Source organism: Macrosteles quadrilineatus, unplaced genomic scaffold (assembly GCF_028750875.1).
Source record: "Macrosteles quadrilineatus isolate MER2022 unplaced genomic scaffold, UCM_ALF_1.0 Scaffold_2__2_contigs__length_208266976, whole genome shotgun sequence".
Taxonomy (NCBI): Eukaryota; Metazoa; Arthropoda; class Insecta; order Hemiptera; family Cicadellidae; genus Macrosteles; species Macrosteles quadrilineatus.
In genome coordinates, this window is record NW_026542595.1 from 130,711,192 (window position 1) to 130,729,985 (window position 18,794).

An 18,794-nucleotide genomic window follows, 5' to 3' on the forward strand; every position below is an offset into this window, starting at 1 on the left:
ACCTCAAAGTTGATGTGATGGGCTTAGGAAAAAGATTGTGCACTTTTTCCTGATACGAGTTACTATCAACCATATAGATTTTGCCTTATAGCTTCGTAATTCACTGGACTGCCTCAATCATATTTATACTGAGTATTCTGCACATTGTGTATTACCATTAGAATAGCTCAAAGTTGATGTGATGGGCTTGGGAAAAAGATTATGCACTTTTTATGTTCGGAGTTTTAATTGTTCGCGTTATGTTTAGCCTTAGCTACGTATAATGTACAGTACGGTCTCAAATATGCCTTTTAAAATACGTCAAATAATTAGTTTTAACTTGTATACACGTTTTATCAATGTATTATTGACATTATATAAATATAAAAACATCATTTCGCATCGTATTGTCATTGATTTGTGTTTCCGACATCCCTGCAAAACACGTTTGTGGCGTCCGCAGGCGTACCAACCCACATCTATTACAAACCGAAAAAGCGCCGATGAAAAGAGCCGCTAACTTCACGACGGTGAAAAATTACTGTTGTCTCGTTGTCTGTTTGTTGTTGCCACACATCCACTCCACTTAGGTTAAGTCTGACTTTCTCTCTTTTATTAGTAATTATTGTTTTGTGAAAGATATGTTACGGGGCTGTTAACCATTAACCAAGGCAGAAATATTTTAATTTGATTCCTCTAACCATAAGAAAATGTCCAAGTATTTTAAAATTGTTCGAAACAATTGGAAAAAATCTGTCCTAGGCTCAGTAGCAGTAGTGTATGGGTCAAACTATGGTTATGAAAAATATCAGTAAGTTTTTAACAACTATTATTTTTATTAGATTGGTTGTAACGAATAATTTACTCGGACGTGCAGTAATCAACATAAAAGTATCTTCAATTTGAATCTCAATTGTTTTTTTTTTTTTCACTGAAAACTTAAAAAAACACCTAGAAGATAGGCTATATATACACCTGGATCCCTGTCCTGGGTAAAGAGTGGGCCTTTGGTCTAACTCAGAGCAGGTTAATTAAAGAATTTGTTAATTGACCTAGGTCTAGTAGAATTCTTATTGGCTAGCCTACAAGAAAACTAGCCCACATTCAACACCACCATGAAATCCTGAAAACCGAAATACCCTCCTAGACAGGCCTGCGGTTTGCATGTGATGAGCTATGGGCCCGAGGGATGATTGTGCCCCTCTCTCGCCCACCCTCTCTCCTTCAATTAACTTAATTCCTTGAGCTCCCAACAAACTTATCTCTCACTTAAACATTTATCTCTCGTAACTCTCTCGTGAAATGCCACTGGCGTTGAAAAAAAAGCTCTTGTGCCCCTGTGCCCAGGCCCATTTATAAAAGTTGCCCTGCTCCTAGAAACAGAGAGTGACGTGAGCAACAGCTAACACCCTGTATTCAGACTTTATTTTTAGTATTTCGACTATGTCCCCAAAGATAGGCTTACAGTAGACCCCTCTTATCCGGACGCTTTGGGACTAAAGTGATTCTGGATAACAGGTTCTCCTGTTAAACAGACGTCCCCTAAAACTCATGAGTCGCGTGAAAACTTAAATGTTAACTTAACTTAAATATTTTACTAAAATTTGGGAGAGTATTGTTAAGTATATTGTTTCATTACCGCCCACTTCCTGTCGATCCAGTCATGTTGAACTGATGTGCTGATAAATTTTTGTTGTTGTTTTTTTGTGTAACTTCTGCTGATTGTAGTCCGGTTAAAAGGTGTAAGATGGATAAGAGGGAGTACCCACTGTAGGCTATTAGAATAAAAAATCTCATCAAGTTTCGAGGATGTAGAACAATTTGAAAATAGAGAAATCATTTGTTCCTTTATTTATATTAGTTAGGCTACAAGGTGTAGGGGCCTAATCAGTGGCTATTAATAAACTGAGGTAGGTACAGTAATTTCTCCAAACAATGTCATATGTTAAACAAAGCCTATTGTAAACAACTTAATGGCCGAAATAAATCTTGAATCTATGATGCTGTCAGAACTATAGAGGTCTTGTAGTATTCAGGTTCTTAAAGTCATGCTAAATATACTTGTAAAAATATACTTGTAAGTCGGCTAGTAAGGGAAAAGTCAACAGCACAGTTTGTAGGTGAGGGGTGTTATTCGCTCAACTTGCATGTAGTAGTATATTATAATTTACTGCAATTAACTTAAGTTTAGAATATTGCGGAGGAGAATGTAATTGACTGTTCCAGTGACTGATTTTTGCCTTGGCTTAGATGACCGATTACACTTTCAACTAGTAGGCCTAGTGACGGACCTATGATAACGGTTATGTATTTTGCAGAACAAAGCAGTTGATGAGAGCGTTGTGTGAAGAAGCTGCAAAGTATGGAGAGATACCTGTACCTCCAACATTGAAGCCTCGAAATGTTAAAGTAATTTTGAACCCAGCTGCAAACCGAAGGTAGGTTTAGTATCTGATCTAGTGGTGGATAGTTAGCTCTAGGCTTGCACATTGGAGTGAGTAAAGCAATCAAAAGCTCAGTTTAGAGGTGACTTGTTATGTATCGTTTTATATAACGTACATTGATCTACCATAACTTTGCAAAACAAGGTATTATCTGAGGGTTATAAATTAAATAACCAACCACAAAAATTAAATCCAAACAATTTTTAGTATGCAGCCTATGTGTGAAATACAAATAAAAACCTAGGAAGCTTAAATATTGTTTGTAATAATCCATCTAAGTTACTGGTAGCAGAGAAAACTAGTACCTCATCCTAGAGAAATATTTAGTGTGTTCCATATCTTAAGGTGGAGGCTATGCTTGAGGTTTTTCCCTTTGAAGACTTAAACCCTAGGAATCATACTAACTCTTTAAAAAAATCAACCTTATTCCCTGCCCAAAAAGTTGAACAAGGAAGAAAAAATAGTCATGAAAGTAAAGGTATCTTGTCTGGAAATGTCACCAAGTCACTTTAATGAAAAGCCCAAGAGAAAAATACACAAAAATGTTTCTTCTCCAAAGTAGCCCATTTCCTGAACACTCCCCTAACATCTTTACCAAACTGCCCCCCCCCCAAAAAAAATTGTGTATATAAAAGCAACCAGTCTTTTAAAGATCAGTGATAACGGTTTTGTTTCTCTTGTGGCCATCTTGCTCAACATACTCGCTAAACTCTGCTGTATAGTAAAAACCTGCAATTTCACAAGACTGGTATTTATCTTTGCAATCAAACTGTATTGAAAGAAACAATCTGTCACACCAGGAAAGCTAAGGCCAACTATGAGAAGTACTGTGCGCCACTTCTACATCTTGCCGGGTACTCGGTGGACGTCATCATGACTGAGAGTGAAGGCGAAGCTCGATCATTGGCAGCTAAACTTAAAGATACAGACATCATCGTGGTTGCAGGAGGGGACGGAACTTTGTCAGAGGTATGTGTGGAATTTTACCATTGACTTTTGGAGACTCAAGTATACATATGTAGCCAATTTGTTATTTAATAGTCAAATGAGCCACTCACAACATGTGCTAATGTCACTGTTTTCTCTCTTATTTTTCATTCAAAACATTGGTAAATTGTGTGACATAATAAATGCTACAATTTACAGGAAGTAAGCTTGCTTGAAATTTTAAAGTTGGAAGATTTTACTGAAATCAGTAATTGGCATTAACACATTCTGTGGGTGGCTGTACCCAATAGACAAATTATTTGTCAAAGTTTTTCTAGAGAACGAAATTAAATTTTCTACCTTATTTTTTGTTACTGAGATTGTTGTTTGAATTTGAAATACATGAAAAGTGGTATAGCTTACAGTAAGTCGTCCTATTAGCTTGACACAGTTAATACAAGTTGGTGTTTTATACAAGAACCTGTAATTTACATATGTTGGTGGCTCAATTTAGTTATGTCCATTTTGATTTAAAAATTGGCAACAACTTTAACATGGGTATATATAATTCTATCAATTGTTTAAATCACCTAATATCTTCCAAGGATACAGGATGTAGTTTGTATTTTAGAAAGTGTTTGTTATTGGTTGTTTCTGTTGTGCCAGACGGTGACAGGACTGATGAGGACGTATGGCTCTGTGTCAGCCCCAGTGGGGGTGTTGCCGCTCGGTCGCACCAACTCTGTGGCCCTGGCACTGCTGGGGCGAGGGGTGGCGGGGGGAGACGCCAGGGACATGGCTGCAGCAGCCATGGCTGTTGTGCGAGGCCAAACAAAGCACATAGACGCTGTCAGGGTAGACATTGTTGAGGTAGGTACAGTAACAGTTTTTATATGTCCGACCTCTCACCTTTACATCCTAGGACGCAAGGTTCTAGCCTAGCTGTTTTATACATTACTTCAGGCTAGTCCTAGTGGGTCGTGGTATTATCACATGATAAAATCCATTGGTGATTGGCGGGAAGTCATGTTCTTGTGTCATACTACACAAATGACATAAGTAATGCTATTGAAGGGGCATGTATCCCCCTTTAAGCTGTGTGTGTGTTGCTTTGAGAAGGGAGGGGTTTCCTCCTTACTTGAAGAGGGATGTTGAATTAATGTAAAGTAATTTTTATACATAATATAACCATGGAGGGATAAACTAAGATATTGAAAAATCCTGTTGTTGATTATAAATTGACTTCACTATAGGTGAGGTGTACCGAAGGTGTTCTGAGTGTAAGGCTTGAACTCAGCTTAAATTATCTTACTTTTGACCTACGTGGCGCATTAATCTTGCTGAGCACCTTTATTCTAAACAAAACCATTTTTTTTTTCAAGACAACCAACAATTTATAAACATAAACTAACAGCTTTGACTATCGATACCCTTCACTTCAGTAACATGACAATTCCCAGTAGTCAATGATCAAGCAGTAGGATTTTGATAGCAAGTCTCTCACACATCTATCAAATATAACTCTTTTGTTGCTGAAACCTATGAATACAATGGTTACCTTTGAGATTTTAGGGATTGTATCTAGTACAGTCTCTATTATACAACCTTTCATTATCCGATCCTCCCTGTGGACGACCTAGTAAACATCCCCGTAGCAGCAAACCTAACTACTCACTAAAATTAATGTTATTTAAATAGGAAATAAATCTGAAAATCTATAGGGAATATTTTAGTAGAAATCAAGCCGGGTAAATGGAAATTCGCTTAGTATGCAGGTTTGCTGCAATGGGGGTATTTATTGTTTTTAACACTTGTTTCCACACAAGCCCGTAACAATAGAGAAAAATATCAACATTAACAGTAATGAAACAATTAAATTGTATTCTAAACTTCAAAAGGCATCTTAAATACCGGTTTCGGTTTTGAGATTCGATATTTCTGGTTTTGACCATCACTAGTTAGTTAGCAATAACACGTTGTTAGGGGAAAGATAAATTCAAGGAGATTTGAAAATGACACTTGTTATTGAGGATCTTTCAAGGTTCCACTGTAGTAGATGCTGATTTTAGGAAGCAGAGGGCGAGTCACCTCACAAGCCTGTGTACGGTCTGAGTGGGATCAAGTGGGGAGCCTACAGAGACACGCTGAGCAGGCAAGACCAATACTGGTACTTCGGGGTGTTGAGAGGCTATGCGGCTGTGTTGTTCAACTCTCTCGGCTCCCATCGGCAACCAGGTAACATGATAAACTAATGAATACTGAATACCAGTGTGGTTAGAATAGCAGGTTTTCCCGAATGGGAAAGAGTCCAAACTGGCACAAGAACTCAACACTTGAAAATATATTACAAGATCTTAGAAGTGTGAACACAAATAAATACTTTTTTACGATTTTGTCCGATTTTTCAGTGATGGCTCACGTGACGTATACACACGCTTGTGATGGCTGCAACCTTTGTTACCAGACGAGGTCAGACTTGCAAGAAGTTCAGTCGAGACGATGGTTCCAATATCTGGTGCCGAGCTTTACCAAGAAAACACCAGGTATACACATCCACTTATATATCATAAGTGATATCCAGATACATCTATAACTCAATGAATACAGCAAATATAAAATATCTTCAGGTAGGGTAGGCTACCACAACTGATGTGATATAAAAATTTAAAATCATTTGAGAATAAAATGATAATCATAGGCCTGCAACTTACAGTTGTTGGTCTTTTCCCTTTCAACTGTAAATTCTTTCTGTTTCTATATCTTAACGTTTTTCGCATAATGTACCAGTATAAACATTATACTTGACATGGTTCAATTATAAAATTAATTGTTCAGATCTGGTTTAGATTCTGATAAAATGTTGGCTTGGATTCTGAATGATTTATTATGAAATAGGCATAGGCTTAATCATAGTTACCTACTATTTCAAAATGCCTTAGTCGTTTAGAGCCGTTCAAAACACCTCGAATGAGCAAATTTTATTCCCATTTTTCTGGAAGGCATTTCATCAGCGATTTTGGAAAGTAAATCTCCCAAGTATTGTTGAAATGCATAGTTGATCATAATTTGTTGCTGATATTGTATCATCAGTTAGTAAGTAGAGAATTCCTAGATACCATCAATATCAAACTTTAGAGGAATTGAGAATGAGAATCGTTCCACGTTACAACATTGCACTTATAGACATTTCTTGGTAAAATTAATGTTTTAGACATTTCTTGGTAAAATTAAAGTGATAGTATCTGTTTACTCAACAATTTTGTTTGTTTGTTTGTCCATGTAGAAGCCCCCAAGAAGAACTACAAGCAGGTTGTGAACCCCCGGTGTGGCAAGGTATCAGAGCTGGATCTTACATCTCTGGACATACATGTCACTTGTCCGTGTGTCTGTGGAAACAGTCAAGGCCTTCAAGTTAGTCTAGGTGAGCCAAAGTTCCACCCGATAAGTTTACAGTAGTTCTTCACACTGTCATTTCAACTGTAGCGCTTTAGAGTCAACCCAATGTCAGTCGCAATCTTTTGGCAGCTCACCAATCTTAAACTTTTTTTTACTATTCATAAATTATTTTTCGGTAGAGTCTATTCTGGTAAAGTGGTAACAGCAAGGTTGAATGAGCGGAAAGGACCATTAACTTGAAATGAAAAAAAAACACAAGATTAACATTGTTTCTCCATTGCCAAACCTATCCTAAGATTTAAGTTTGGTTTTTATTGAATCTGCTGTTTCCCTTTCAAAGTCACCATCAGAAATATCCTACAAGTAAACCACAAAGGAAATGTAATATGTAAAGATAATACTGAAGTTGTACACTCAGCCTTATGTATTTGTGGCCGCTACATAAGTGGGACTATGGTCTCTGAGGTTCCGGGTTCAAATCCCACCAAATCACCAATGTATTTTATCTTTGTGATAATGCTGCAACCCCTTGGTCTAACCTGAAGTAATGTAAAAAACAATCCTGGGCTGTAGCCTAGCATTCTAGCAGTCAAAGGTTCTAGTAAAGGAAAAACAAAAAAATATGAAGATCGAGTAGTGGGGACTCTACTGTATAACAATTTCTAGCTATAATCAAAATATTTGGAAGACCTTTTGATAATAAATTATGTTCCCCTACTATCTCTAGGAAATGTTACTTACAATATTGCTAGAAGCTGTGTATTTCCAGTTTTAATATGACCTGTACATGTTGTGAATTTCAGGCCCTGCTAGTCTAGGCTGGTGGGAATGGGTGGAGGAAGGGTGGAGAAGAGTCAGTGGAGATTCCGCCTCAATCACCCCTCTGGCGGACGCTCAGCAGCTGGAGATTAAGCCTATGTTAGACAACTCTGCACAGGTGAGTCTTGGAAGTATTTGACAACTTATATTTCAACATCTACTTGACTCGCTATTACATTTGATTTATTTTCATTTTTTGCAAGATTTAGACCATCTGAGTCTTTTTTTACATGAAGAGTTCTACCGTTAGTCTTGTGTTTTTCCCCCAATAGTTTCATCTGGTTAGAATGTAGTTTTATTTTTTCGTCTGAAATCAAGCTCCCCGTCCTTTGTTTTATTTACTCTAAGTTTTCTAGGATGGATTTAGGATTAGTTGTGTGAAAAGGATCAAATTTGGCACAAGGAACGCAAAACTTTGCATTAGACAAAACATTAGAATATTTCACTGTCACCGACTCTTGTGCTTTATGTTACATTCTTAACCTCAAATTGTAGATTAGTTTGCCTTTTAGTGCTTTACGTTTTCACTCTTGTTTTATCTTTGATGTTGTAGTTTTGCTTTTTTTCTCCAATTGAGATTTGTATCACATTCATATATTCATTTATATCTGTAGTCCACTTGATTTTACTTTTGGTGTACCTATAGTTTTTCTGTGCTCTTTCTGCTTGTTCTAGATATTGTAGATTTTAATAAATGTCTATAGCATCATCTTCTTTTGTGACAGAGATAAAATTTAATAGCATTTTACAATTATATCTATCTTTTTTACACTATTTAAGTATATTACTCTGTACCTAAAATAAGGGAAATGTGTTAAAGTTTTTAATGATGTCATTAGAGTGTATAAAGTGAAATCTTTAGCTTGTGCTTTGATACACGATCAGGTCTTGATGTTGAAGAAACGGCGCTGTGAGACAAATTAAATATCCCCTAATAATTCTGTAAACTGTTTTACAACTTTTCGTCATACTTATGCACAAGTGTGTGCAAAATACAAGGAATTTAAGAGATTGCGGAGGATGTGGAGATCTCATTACTGTATTTGCAATAGTATTTAAGTAAGAATTCTATTTCAATTCTCTCGGTATCTAAACAATGATGACTGGTGAGATGTGTTTAAAAAGTTTAAATCAATAGTTATTGAAGATGTCATATTTATTTACTTTTATTGCTGTAATTGTAGCAAGCAGACGTCTTTAACTACATTGTTAAATATATTTTCAGAACAATGAAGAGAAGTGGTTGAGTATAGACAATGAAGAGTATGAAGTGAAACCCATTAAAGTCACCCTTGTACCCAAATCTGTACAAGTCTTCTTCAACGATCCTGTTCACACGAGTGAGTATGAGCACTCTTTGTTGAAATAAAACTTACTGAGAAAATGTGGACAGAATGGATGATAATTTGTATAACTGAAGTGATTGAAAAAAGTTTAATATAAAAAAATCTGACTCCTGTATTTGTACGAATAATGTTTTGTAAAATGTTATCATAGTTTTCAGTTTTTTACCTATGATTGAAGCCTACATTTTAGTTTTAAAGGTGAATTAACAATAGATAATAATCAGATGCTGTATATAATTCAAGGATATGATATGAGAATTGTAATTTATATGATTCAATGTATGTAGCGAGTGGCGAGTCAGTGACTCAGTCGGTAGTGCCACAGACTTCAAACCCATTAGCCAATCTAATCTAAAACAAAATAACCTTAACCTAACGATACACACAGAATATTTCAATATTTTAAAGTAAATAGGTTTTTTTTAAAACAAATCTCTTTATCTATACTTTGGATGACACACCTGTTGTAGGGATTCTATTAAATGCCTAGGCATTATACACAATGACTAGTTAAAGTGTTTAAAATCCTACCATTACTATCCATTTCATACTTTTCCTTAAAGCTTAATGCAATGTATAGTATCAGAATGCCTTGTATTAATAGCTTGCTATATACTGCCTGCATTATATAGGTTTCCTTTTCTGAAACATGTACATTGAAATAGTACATAATTATTAGATTTAGCGATGTAGCTAATTCTTTCCAAACCAGTAAAGCCATATTATGTACCACCCAGCATGAAGACAGATTTCAACCAGCACAAGAAACATTCCAAATTACTTAAATTACAGGTAAAGAGGTTATTACAACTACAGTACTATGTTATGTGATAGTTCCTAAGTAAATCTTATGCTTGATGCGTGATTATTGATTCAATCAATCAATCTTTATTTGCCATAAGGATACATTTACATATCATTGACAAAGTCTATTTGCAGTTTTCAAACCAAGTCTTAAAATAAACAACAAAATACTCTTACAGGCCAAATATTACAACTAACATTCAACTCCATTCACATTCTTAACTGAAATTAAAACCAAACTAAAGGACAATTTCTCCCAGTTTAAAATAATCATCCAGACTATAAAAACGGTTCTGAAGTAGATAATTATAAAACATGGCCTTAAATTTGTTAATTGAATGAAAATTTATATTATTTATTATTTTTTACTGAATTATACACTTTAATTGATAAAATTATGTGGCAATTACTAGTTTTACTAAGACGATGGGATTCTAACAGCGCAGTATTTTTAAAACGAGTGTTGTGACTGTGATTATTAAATTGAAGATATTCAGGGGTTTTTAATATATAAACAATCAGATCATAAATGAACAAATTTACAGCAGTTTGAATTTGCAGATATATAAAAAGAGGTTTGCAATGATCAGGGTGCGTCCCTGTCATAGCTCTTAAAGCCTTTTTTTGGAGAATCAAAATTTCTTTTATTCTACCACTACCACCCCAAAGCACCAAACCGTATCTCATGATTGACTGGAAGTACGCAAATAGGCCGTCCTTACATATTTCTTAGGAACCTGATTTACCAGACAATCTAAAAGATGCACCACACGAGACAATCTTGAAGATAAATAATCTATGTGAGCATTCCATGTGAGTTGATTATCAATTTGAAGGCCCAACAATTTTACAGCTGTGCTATTATTTAGATCACTCATAGTGGGGATTTGTTTTAGTGTAAAAATCATGTTTTGGGTTTTTTCTTCATTAAGCAAAAATCCATTCACATTAAACCAATTTGATGCTTTTAGCTTTGTTTCATGGACAAGATTTTTTAGTTCTGTTAGGTTGGGGTTTTCATGAAAAAATGTTGTATCGTCAGCATAATGAATAGTTTGACTCTTTACTGCCAATGGAAGGTCATTAAAATAAATTAAAAATAAAAGTGGACCAAGGACTGAGCCTTGGGGAACGCCCCATTTTACATTCTTTTCTTGTGACGTATTGCCATTAATACTTACTATTTGTTTACGATTGATTAGATAAGATGAAAAGAATTGTAGAGATGGCCCTCGAAACCCATAATTTTGTAGTTTGTTTATAAGAATTTTAAAATCAACACAATCAAACGCCTTGCTCAGGTCACAAAAAGTGCCCTGAGCAAATAACCTATTTTCAAAAGCCCCATGAATCTGACGAATTAGATTATCAAGAGCATCAATAGTGGACATTCCTTTTCTAAATCCAAATTGGGATACATTAAACAAGTTGTTCTCCTCAAAATACTCATTAACCTGTTCAAAGACCAAGATTTCAATTAATTTACCAATTACCGGAATTACTGAGATAGGACGATAACTTTGGGGTTTATCTCTTGGACCCTTCTTATAGACTGGACAAACACGTGAGACCTTCAACAAGTCTGGGAATACTCCAGCTTCTAACAACGAGTTTATACAATTAGCAAGAGGTACATGTAAACTATAAATAATATTTTTCAGTAAATTATTTGACATTCCATAAACATCATCACTTTTTGAGTTTTTCATTTTTTGAACTGCATTGATTACATTTAAAGGCGTTACAATTTTCCAATTAAATGCAACATCGTTTAAATTAAATTAATACCACCATCAGTAAGGTCTATTGGTGAGCTCTGCATTTTTGTGTTATCAAGCTGTAGTTTAATATCAGCAATATAATAAAGTAGTCGTTAAGGACATCAGACTCAATAGTTAAAGGAAGCCTCTCAGAACACACTTTGTTTTTCTTTATAAGATCCCATGCTGCTTTACATTGGTTATTGCTACTTTCTATGAGGTACACATTATACATTAGTTTGGCTTCTTTTATGGATCTTTTATATTGAAATCTCAATCTTTCATATTCAACATTGATGATGGACTTATAATTACTTGAATCATTTAAACCACATTTTAAATTATACAGGTTCAACAGTTTTTGCTTAATATACGCTAAGTCAGCTGTGTACCATTCTTGTTTGAATTTAATTTTACAATTTGGCTTGTTGTCATATTTTCTTTTCACTGGGGTCTTAAAATAGTTCAAATTATTAAGTAATATGTTGAAGACAAATTGAAATTTAGTTTCCGACTCCATATAATCAAGTTTTAATAACAAGTCTAATCATATGAAGCTAAATTATTACATAAATTATTAATACTACGTAAGGCTACTCTAAACTTAGCCTGTGGAACATGTTCTGTCATTGTAGGAACTGTTTGTTTAGTTTTCCTGGGTGGACAAAAATTAATAACTACTCCACTATGATCAGAGTAGGGAAAATCCAAAATACCTTTAAAACAAATTGAGGCCCTTTTTTTACAAACAAAAACCTTAGGTTAGGATTAGGTTACTGTCTGTTAGAAACTATAGAATGAACTTATTGCAATATTGAATGTTTTAATTTATGGTTTGTCAAGCCAAAGTGGCACTTAAATTTCAAATAATAAAAGCTGGTTGTTTAAGTTTTTTTATCAAAATATTTTTCTTTAAGTGAGTCCAGGCAAAGCGTAACCCAAACTCATTCTTTGTTTGTGGTTAGATGATAAAAGCTGCATGTTTGAAATCATGCTAGGCCAACACTATAGGTTGCCTGACATTAGCCCATACCGATTTGTATGTTTAACACGTTGTATGCGGCCGTTCCCAATCAGGTTTCGGTGCTCGGCGCTTTTTGCTTTTCGTATATCTTTGCTTCTCTGTCAGCGGTGCTTGTGCCTGTACACTTTAGTCTCGCGTTGTGTGACTTGCTTTTTGTTGTGGTGTAGGTTGGTAGTAAATTTCCCCATAAAATCCCCGTCTGGCAAGCTTAGAAATCAACTTGTCCCGTCTTTCTCCCTCCAATTGGCAATACAATTGAACCAGCTACGTTCCAAGCAGTGCTGCTGTCTGTGGGTATTTTAGCAAACTACGTCAATTCTCGTCGTAACACAGTACATAACTGCACGTTATTTGCTATTCGCCAGACCGAAAAGCAATCTGGGCCACACCTGCCGTTGATGGACCGCAGTGAACATGTTTAAGGCTACAAAAAATCATAATTTCAGTGTCTGTGTGTTAAAGTTGGAGTTATATTTAATTTTGAGAAGCTGCTTCCAATTCTAATCTCATTGTTTATAATAAGGGTAGGGCCAGGCCTACATAGTGTTTAGTGAGAGTACAACCATTGACCATCGGATACTGAAATAGAAATCCCATCTATATGGACCATCTGTCGCAAATTTGTTATTAAAATACCCCTGCCGCAGCAAACCTGCCGACTAAGCAAATTTCCATTTGTCTGAATTGATTTGCAATCAAATCTATTTAAATAACTTTAGGTTTAACGAGTACCTAGGTTTGCTGCTACAAGGAAACTAATAAAGTGTTTTTTAGTAAAATATTTATAGCTTAGTGTGAAATAAATAAATTTGCCAAGTTTGATCTAAATCTAAATATATAAAAGGCAAAGCCCTCACTGACTCACTCATCACTAATTCTCCCACTTCCCATTTACCTAGGGGGCTGAAATTTGGTACACTGATTCTTTAGGCATTAAATAGGAAAACTAAGTAGTTTTTATTCTGATCGGACTCTCGGGCTCCGCCCCAGTGGCTCTGGAGTTTCCCATGTTAACCTTATGATTTTTCATATTTAAAAGTAATTAATGAATCTTAACAGCTGTTTCAATTAAACAAGTTAGTTCTATTCTATGATGTTCAATAGCATTAAAGTTACAAGGATTACCAACAGGGTGCAGCACTATCATTTTTTTTAAATTTATGACAACAGCTAATTTGCAACCAAAAGGTGAGTGAGCGTAGCGAACGAACTTCAACCTGGAGGCGAGTTAGCGTAGCGAACGAGCTAACCTGAAGGCAAGTGAGCGCAGCGAACGAGCTCCAACCTAAAGGTGAGTGAGCGTAGCGAACGAACTTCAACCAGGACGTGATTGAGCCATGCGAATACTTATGAAGTTAAACGGGGCAAAGCCCGAGGGTACAGCTAGTATATCTATAAACAAGCAAATTACAAAATTTTACAGTATTCTCCATAAGAATAACATGGGAATTTTAATTTAAATTTTTTTGAATTTTCAGCTTTAGCAATAACCATACAAAAACACTTTTATATACTATTTCATTTGTTTTTTTAAGCTCTTTAAAAAGGTCTAAAGAGAAATTTTGTGTTTTGAGGGCCATAAATGAGAAAAACCAATTTTTAGCCCATAAAACCCCTCGTAAAACCCCGTTCCCATGGTCCAACCATGCTGGTTCGCGAACTCATTCAAGATTGTCCCACCTTACACCTTTCAACCAAATTTCATAAAAATCGGACAAAAATTACTCAAGTTATTGTGTTCACGGACGTATATTTACATATATACAAATTTGAACGAATGGCGTTTTTAGCCTCTCGGGTCATCAAAATTAAAAAGTAAATCGGTCCCAGGGCTAGGTCTTACCGTGCCACCTACGGTAATAGCTACTTCCCTATAGTGAAATTCGCTAAAAGAACACGTAGTTGTTTGAGGTAGCACAGGAAGCGCAAGGTCTAAAATTATACTTTATCTTTTGTTGCTGACCAGGTTGATGGGTCATAACAGTTGCTATAGCTCACCACAAGTGATTCCCAAAGTTTGACATGGTAAAAATGTTTGTGTATTCATTATTCAACAGAATTTAGTAATTTAGATCAGGGCAATCTGTCGGTGGCTCACATCGCAACTACGACGATTTTGAAATAAAATCTGACCACAAATTTCACAAGGGTGTATTTCACAAAATAAAATGTGTTATAAAACAGCTGTGTTTCACACCCACAAAATTGTCAATGTATAGCACTTTTTGAAAGCTGCACTGATGGTCAAAGTACAATATAGGCTTAACACGTTCACTGCTGACCGCTAGATGCCGGGACGGCGTCAGGAGCTGAACTAACGCTTGCCGCTGTGTAAACATTGCTGCCGATACACTGAATTACAGTAAAAACAACAGTAGTTGTACTGGATGGCAATGTTCTGCAATAAAACTGGCTTTGGACATAGTACTAAGTGATTCTGATAGATAGCAGCACCACCCAGGTTGCAGTCGGTAGTGTCGCTATCTAGCAGGAAAGAGGTGAGACAAAGCCCTGTTCTAAACGACCCTGGTGGTGATTTTGGGAAACTATATTTTTTATTGTCAGAAAAGTACATCCCCACGAGCTGCAAAGAAATATAGGACGCTCGTGACGAGCTGGCTGATCCATGGTAACGCTAAACATCGATGAACGGCGATGTCCCGGAACGTTCCTAGCTCCTGGCGCCGTGGCCCGTTTGACATTCCGGAACGTCCGTAGCAGCGAACGTGTTAAGCTCATTAATATTACATTTAGCGTTAGTTTGTTCTGAAATACTATTGAGTAAATGTTGTTAGTTAAATTTATTTTCTGATTTCAGCGTACACTTTATTGGAGAAGGCATTGCTTGGATGCTGTTAGATTTCAAAGTATATCTTCCAAGATGCAAAAATATCCTGTCATGTGTAACTATTTAAAATATTATAATAAGGAGAAATAAATTACAGAATTACATAAACTATCATGTAAGTTGAATTTCCTATTTTTACTGTTATCTTAAAACAAAGGCAATTAATATATTATCAAGCAAAATATGTTTGTAGTTTTAGTTTAACAAAAAATATTTTGAAATCAAATACTCAAAACCATATTGATTAATTCTTTACCTAATATTAATATTAGAAAATTACGGACATAATATGCTGTATAAATTTGACTATAAAAAATTGTTTAGTATTAACTATAAGAAACTGTTAAGTATTGTCAAAATTATTAGTCTGAATGGGAAAATTAAAAAACAAAACTTCTACCAAACAAGATTTTATTTTCTTCTCGGTAACAATACAAACGAAATTATCAAACACACAGTTACTGTACAATGCTGATTAAGTCGACAGTTTTAATCAGCCTTAAAATTATTTTATATCTAAGTTACAAAAATATACTTAATTGTACTTCCTCTTCTCAGTTACAATGTTAAAATAACAATCATCATCAGTGAAAACTAACTGACATGATATTATACAAATACTTTTCAGATTTTACATATTTTTATACTAAATTAATCAAATCCTTAATAAGATAGACAAAATGCAATGTTTGAGGCAGGTTACACTTGGTTCACATCTACGGATAAGTGGAGACGTTCTTGATCTCCCTGTAGAAACTGTACACGACCAGGATGAAATACAGATCGATCACTGAAACAATAGGATTGACAATATAATAGGTGAAGGACGTTCTAAATAAAAGGTACATTTTCTTGTCATGATTTTAAGATTTAACAATGATCTTAGTACCTTAGTAAAACAACAAAGTGATGCATAAAAAAATGGGCTTAACTACTAAAATATTTATAGAACTTTTGAATATTTCCACACCTCAAGAATTCAGGCTAATAATGACACTACTTGGTTCTCCTTTATTTATTAAAATTATTTATTTTATTATTAATATTATTTTAATATTAGGTTAATATTTATTAAAACCCAAGTAGTTGCTGAGAGCATCACATTTCTCTTGCCTAGTTCAAGCCATACTTAACCAAAAGCACTCCAGAAGGATTATGGCTTAGAGGTCTCCAGGCCAGTTTTTTTGACTTTGGGTTGGGTCAAACATTGGAGTTCTTGGGTCAAAATTGGGTTATTTTGGAAAGTATGGATAAAAAAAAAACATTAATTGTTATTCTCCAACAATTGTGGTGATTTTGTAATAATTTTCTTCTGCATTCACAGCAAAATCGAAAACATCTCCCAAAGTAACGGTGAAATTGTAAACATCCTCCCTATTCACAGCGAAATCATGAACATTTTCTGCACGCACTGCAAAATCAAGAACATCTTCGGCGAACACAAACAGCGATCACACACGGCGAATCGTAACCATTTTCTGCAATTACGGGGACATCATCATCGTCTCCCGCAATGACATCAAAACCGTCAGAATCAACAATATTTAGTTGCAAAAATAAAAGCTCAGCTTGGTTCGAAACGAAGATTAAGCCACTCCTATAAATAGCTCAACCCGAGATTTATAAAATATAATTTCTTGTCCATAACAATCCCGTGGGCCAAATTTGGCGTAACTCTAAACTTTTTAAACTACACCAAAATTGTTAAGTTCATTTTATAAAATAAAACAAATACTAATTCAAATTTTTGAGCTAATTTAAAAAGCTAAATGTACAATATCTCTGTTTTATAAAAGACCAAATTCCATTGAACTTACCGAAATAAATGAAATTGAAGTAGAAGATTCCGCCCTGGCTCACTGTCAGTGTTTGGGCTAAGTTGAGAGCCTGTTCCATTATTTCAGCAGTCAGCGAGACAACCACCCAGATCAGCACAAACTTAGCTTTGTTCTGAAACAAAAACGTAACACTCAGGGACATATTTCCGAATAGGCGGACTAGGCGCCCGCCTAGGGCGGCAAATTTTAGGGGCGGCAAAATTTTGAGGGTAAAAAATAAAAAAATGAAGTTTTAATAAAAAAAAAATTGTAGCAAATAATTTTGGGAACGGCAAAATAGCCATTTCAAATATTTTGATTAAAGTATACAACTATTTCAGAACGCATCCAAGTCAAACAAACGTCAATAGTTTATTACACAGCTGTGAAGAGTTGTCCGTGCTGCCCTTTTAATTGGTCTGGCGGACACGCTCGCCGCGGGAGCGGGTCGCCGTGCCGGCCGCTATGTCTAGTGTCAAACGTAGAAAACACTCCCTTCTGTTTACTTCATACACCACTACGCAGCGGCAGCACTATAGCTGAAAGATTCTTTTGCTAGGTTAAAATCAAGAAGGAAAGTGTGAACTATTAAATACTTCAAATCAAATCAAATCAAAATCAAATCAAATCAAAATCAAATCAAATCAAACTTTCACAAAACGTTTATACATAGCTTAGCTACAAAACAGGTGACATTGTCAAAATTATAATAAATACATTGTTGATCATCTTACATTCTATAGTTAAAAAAATAAATACAATAAAAATAAAAATACTGACTTTGATTTAAAAATAGTTTACAACAAATACTCACTAATATGGTAGTAGTTTTTTTCTATTAAAAATTTTGATAGATTCTTTTTAAATGACATTGTATTGGCTATATTTTTTAAACCTAGTGGCAACTTATTGTACAGTTTTTTCCCCATGTATGTTGGTGTCTTTTCAATGAGACGCAGACGATGGATCGGTAATTGAAAATTATTTTTAAACCTTGTGTTGTATCTATGGTCAAAATTATCATTTAATAAATTTTCATAGTTTGATTGTACCATTACTAAGGTTTTGAATATGTATAAATTTGGAACAGTTAAGATATTTAATTCCCTGAACAGCGATTTACAAGATTTCCTAAAATATGAGAAAGTCATTATTCTTAAAAACCTTTTCTGTACTTTAAAAACTTTAACTGAATCACATGATAATCCCCAGAACTCAATCCCATAGTTAATAATTGAAAAAAAGAAAGCATAGTAGATATCAATTCTAGTTTTGAGGTCAATATAATTACGTAGTACTAGCATTTGATAACAGGCTGAATTTAATTTACTAATAATATTATCAATACAATTACTCCAAGAAAAATTTATATCCAGTTCCAAACCAAGGAAATTTGCGCTGCCACTGAGTGGTATCAACTGGTCCTGAAAGATAATTTCTGAACTGTAACCTTCTTTTGACTGTGCGGTACGAAAATTTAATAGTTGGGTTTTATCTTGATTAAGTTTTAGTCCATTAACTTCAAACCAGCTTGCCAATTCATAGAAAGTTTGATTAATTTTATGCTCCAATTCAAAATGGGACCTAGCTTTAATAATTGCTGTTGTGTCATCTGCATATAGAATGATTT

The 18,794-nt window shown here is 35.0% G+C and overlaps 2 protein-coding genes across 3 annotated transcripts in view; one reads left to right on the forward strand and one right to left on the reverse strand.

The window, feature by feature from the left end:
• Positions 1–553: 553 nt before the first annotated feature.
• Positions 554–15,475, forward strand: LOC128986664 (acylglycerol kinase, mitochondrial-like). Its single transcript, XM_054407144.1, has 10 exons — positions 554–790; positions 2,298–2,417; positions 3,224–3,392; positions 4,017–4,220; positions 5,420–5,585; positions 5,759–5,893; positions 6,634–6,771; positions 7,550–7,683; positions 8,791–8,905; positions 15,318–15,475. Exons 1-10 carry the CDS (start codon positions 690–692, stop codon positions 15,356–15,358), a joined length of 1,323 nt encoding a protein of 440 aa, XP_054263119.1. The 5' UTR covers positions 554–689; the 3' UTR covers positions 15,359–15,475.
• A 266-nt stretch (positions 15,476–15,741) lies between these two features.
• LOC128985428 (uncharacterized) overlaps positions 15,742–18,794 on the reverse strand; it is a 433,133-nt gene continuing 430,080 nt past the window's right edge. For both annotated transcript variants that reach the window (XM_054404907.1, XM_054404906.1), the window contains 2 exons: positions 17,165–17,297; positions 15,742–16,137 (listed from right to left, as the gene is read on the reverse strand). In XM_054404907.1, coding sequence (XP_054260882.1) covers positions 16,064–16,137; positions 17,165–17,297 — 207 coding nt within the window. In that variant the 3' untranslated portion in view covers positions 15,742–16,063. The remainder of the gene's footprint in view (positions 16,138–17,164; positions 17,298–18,794) is intronic.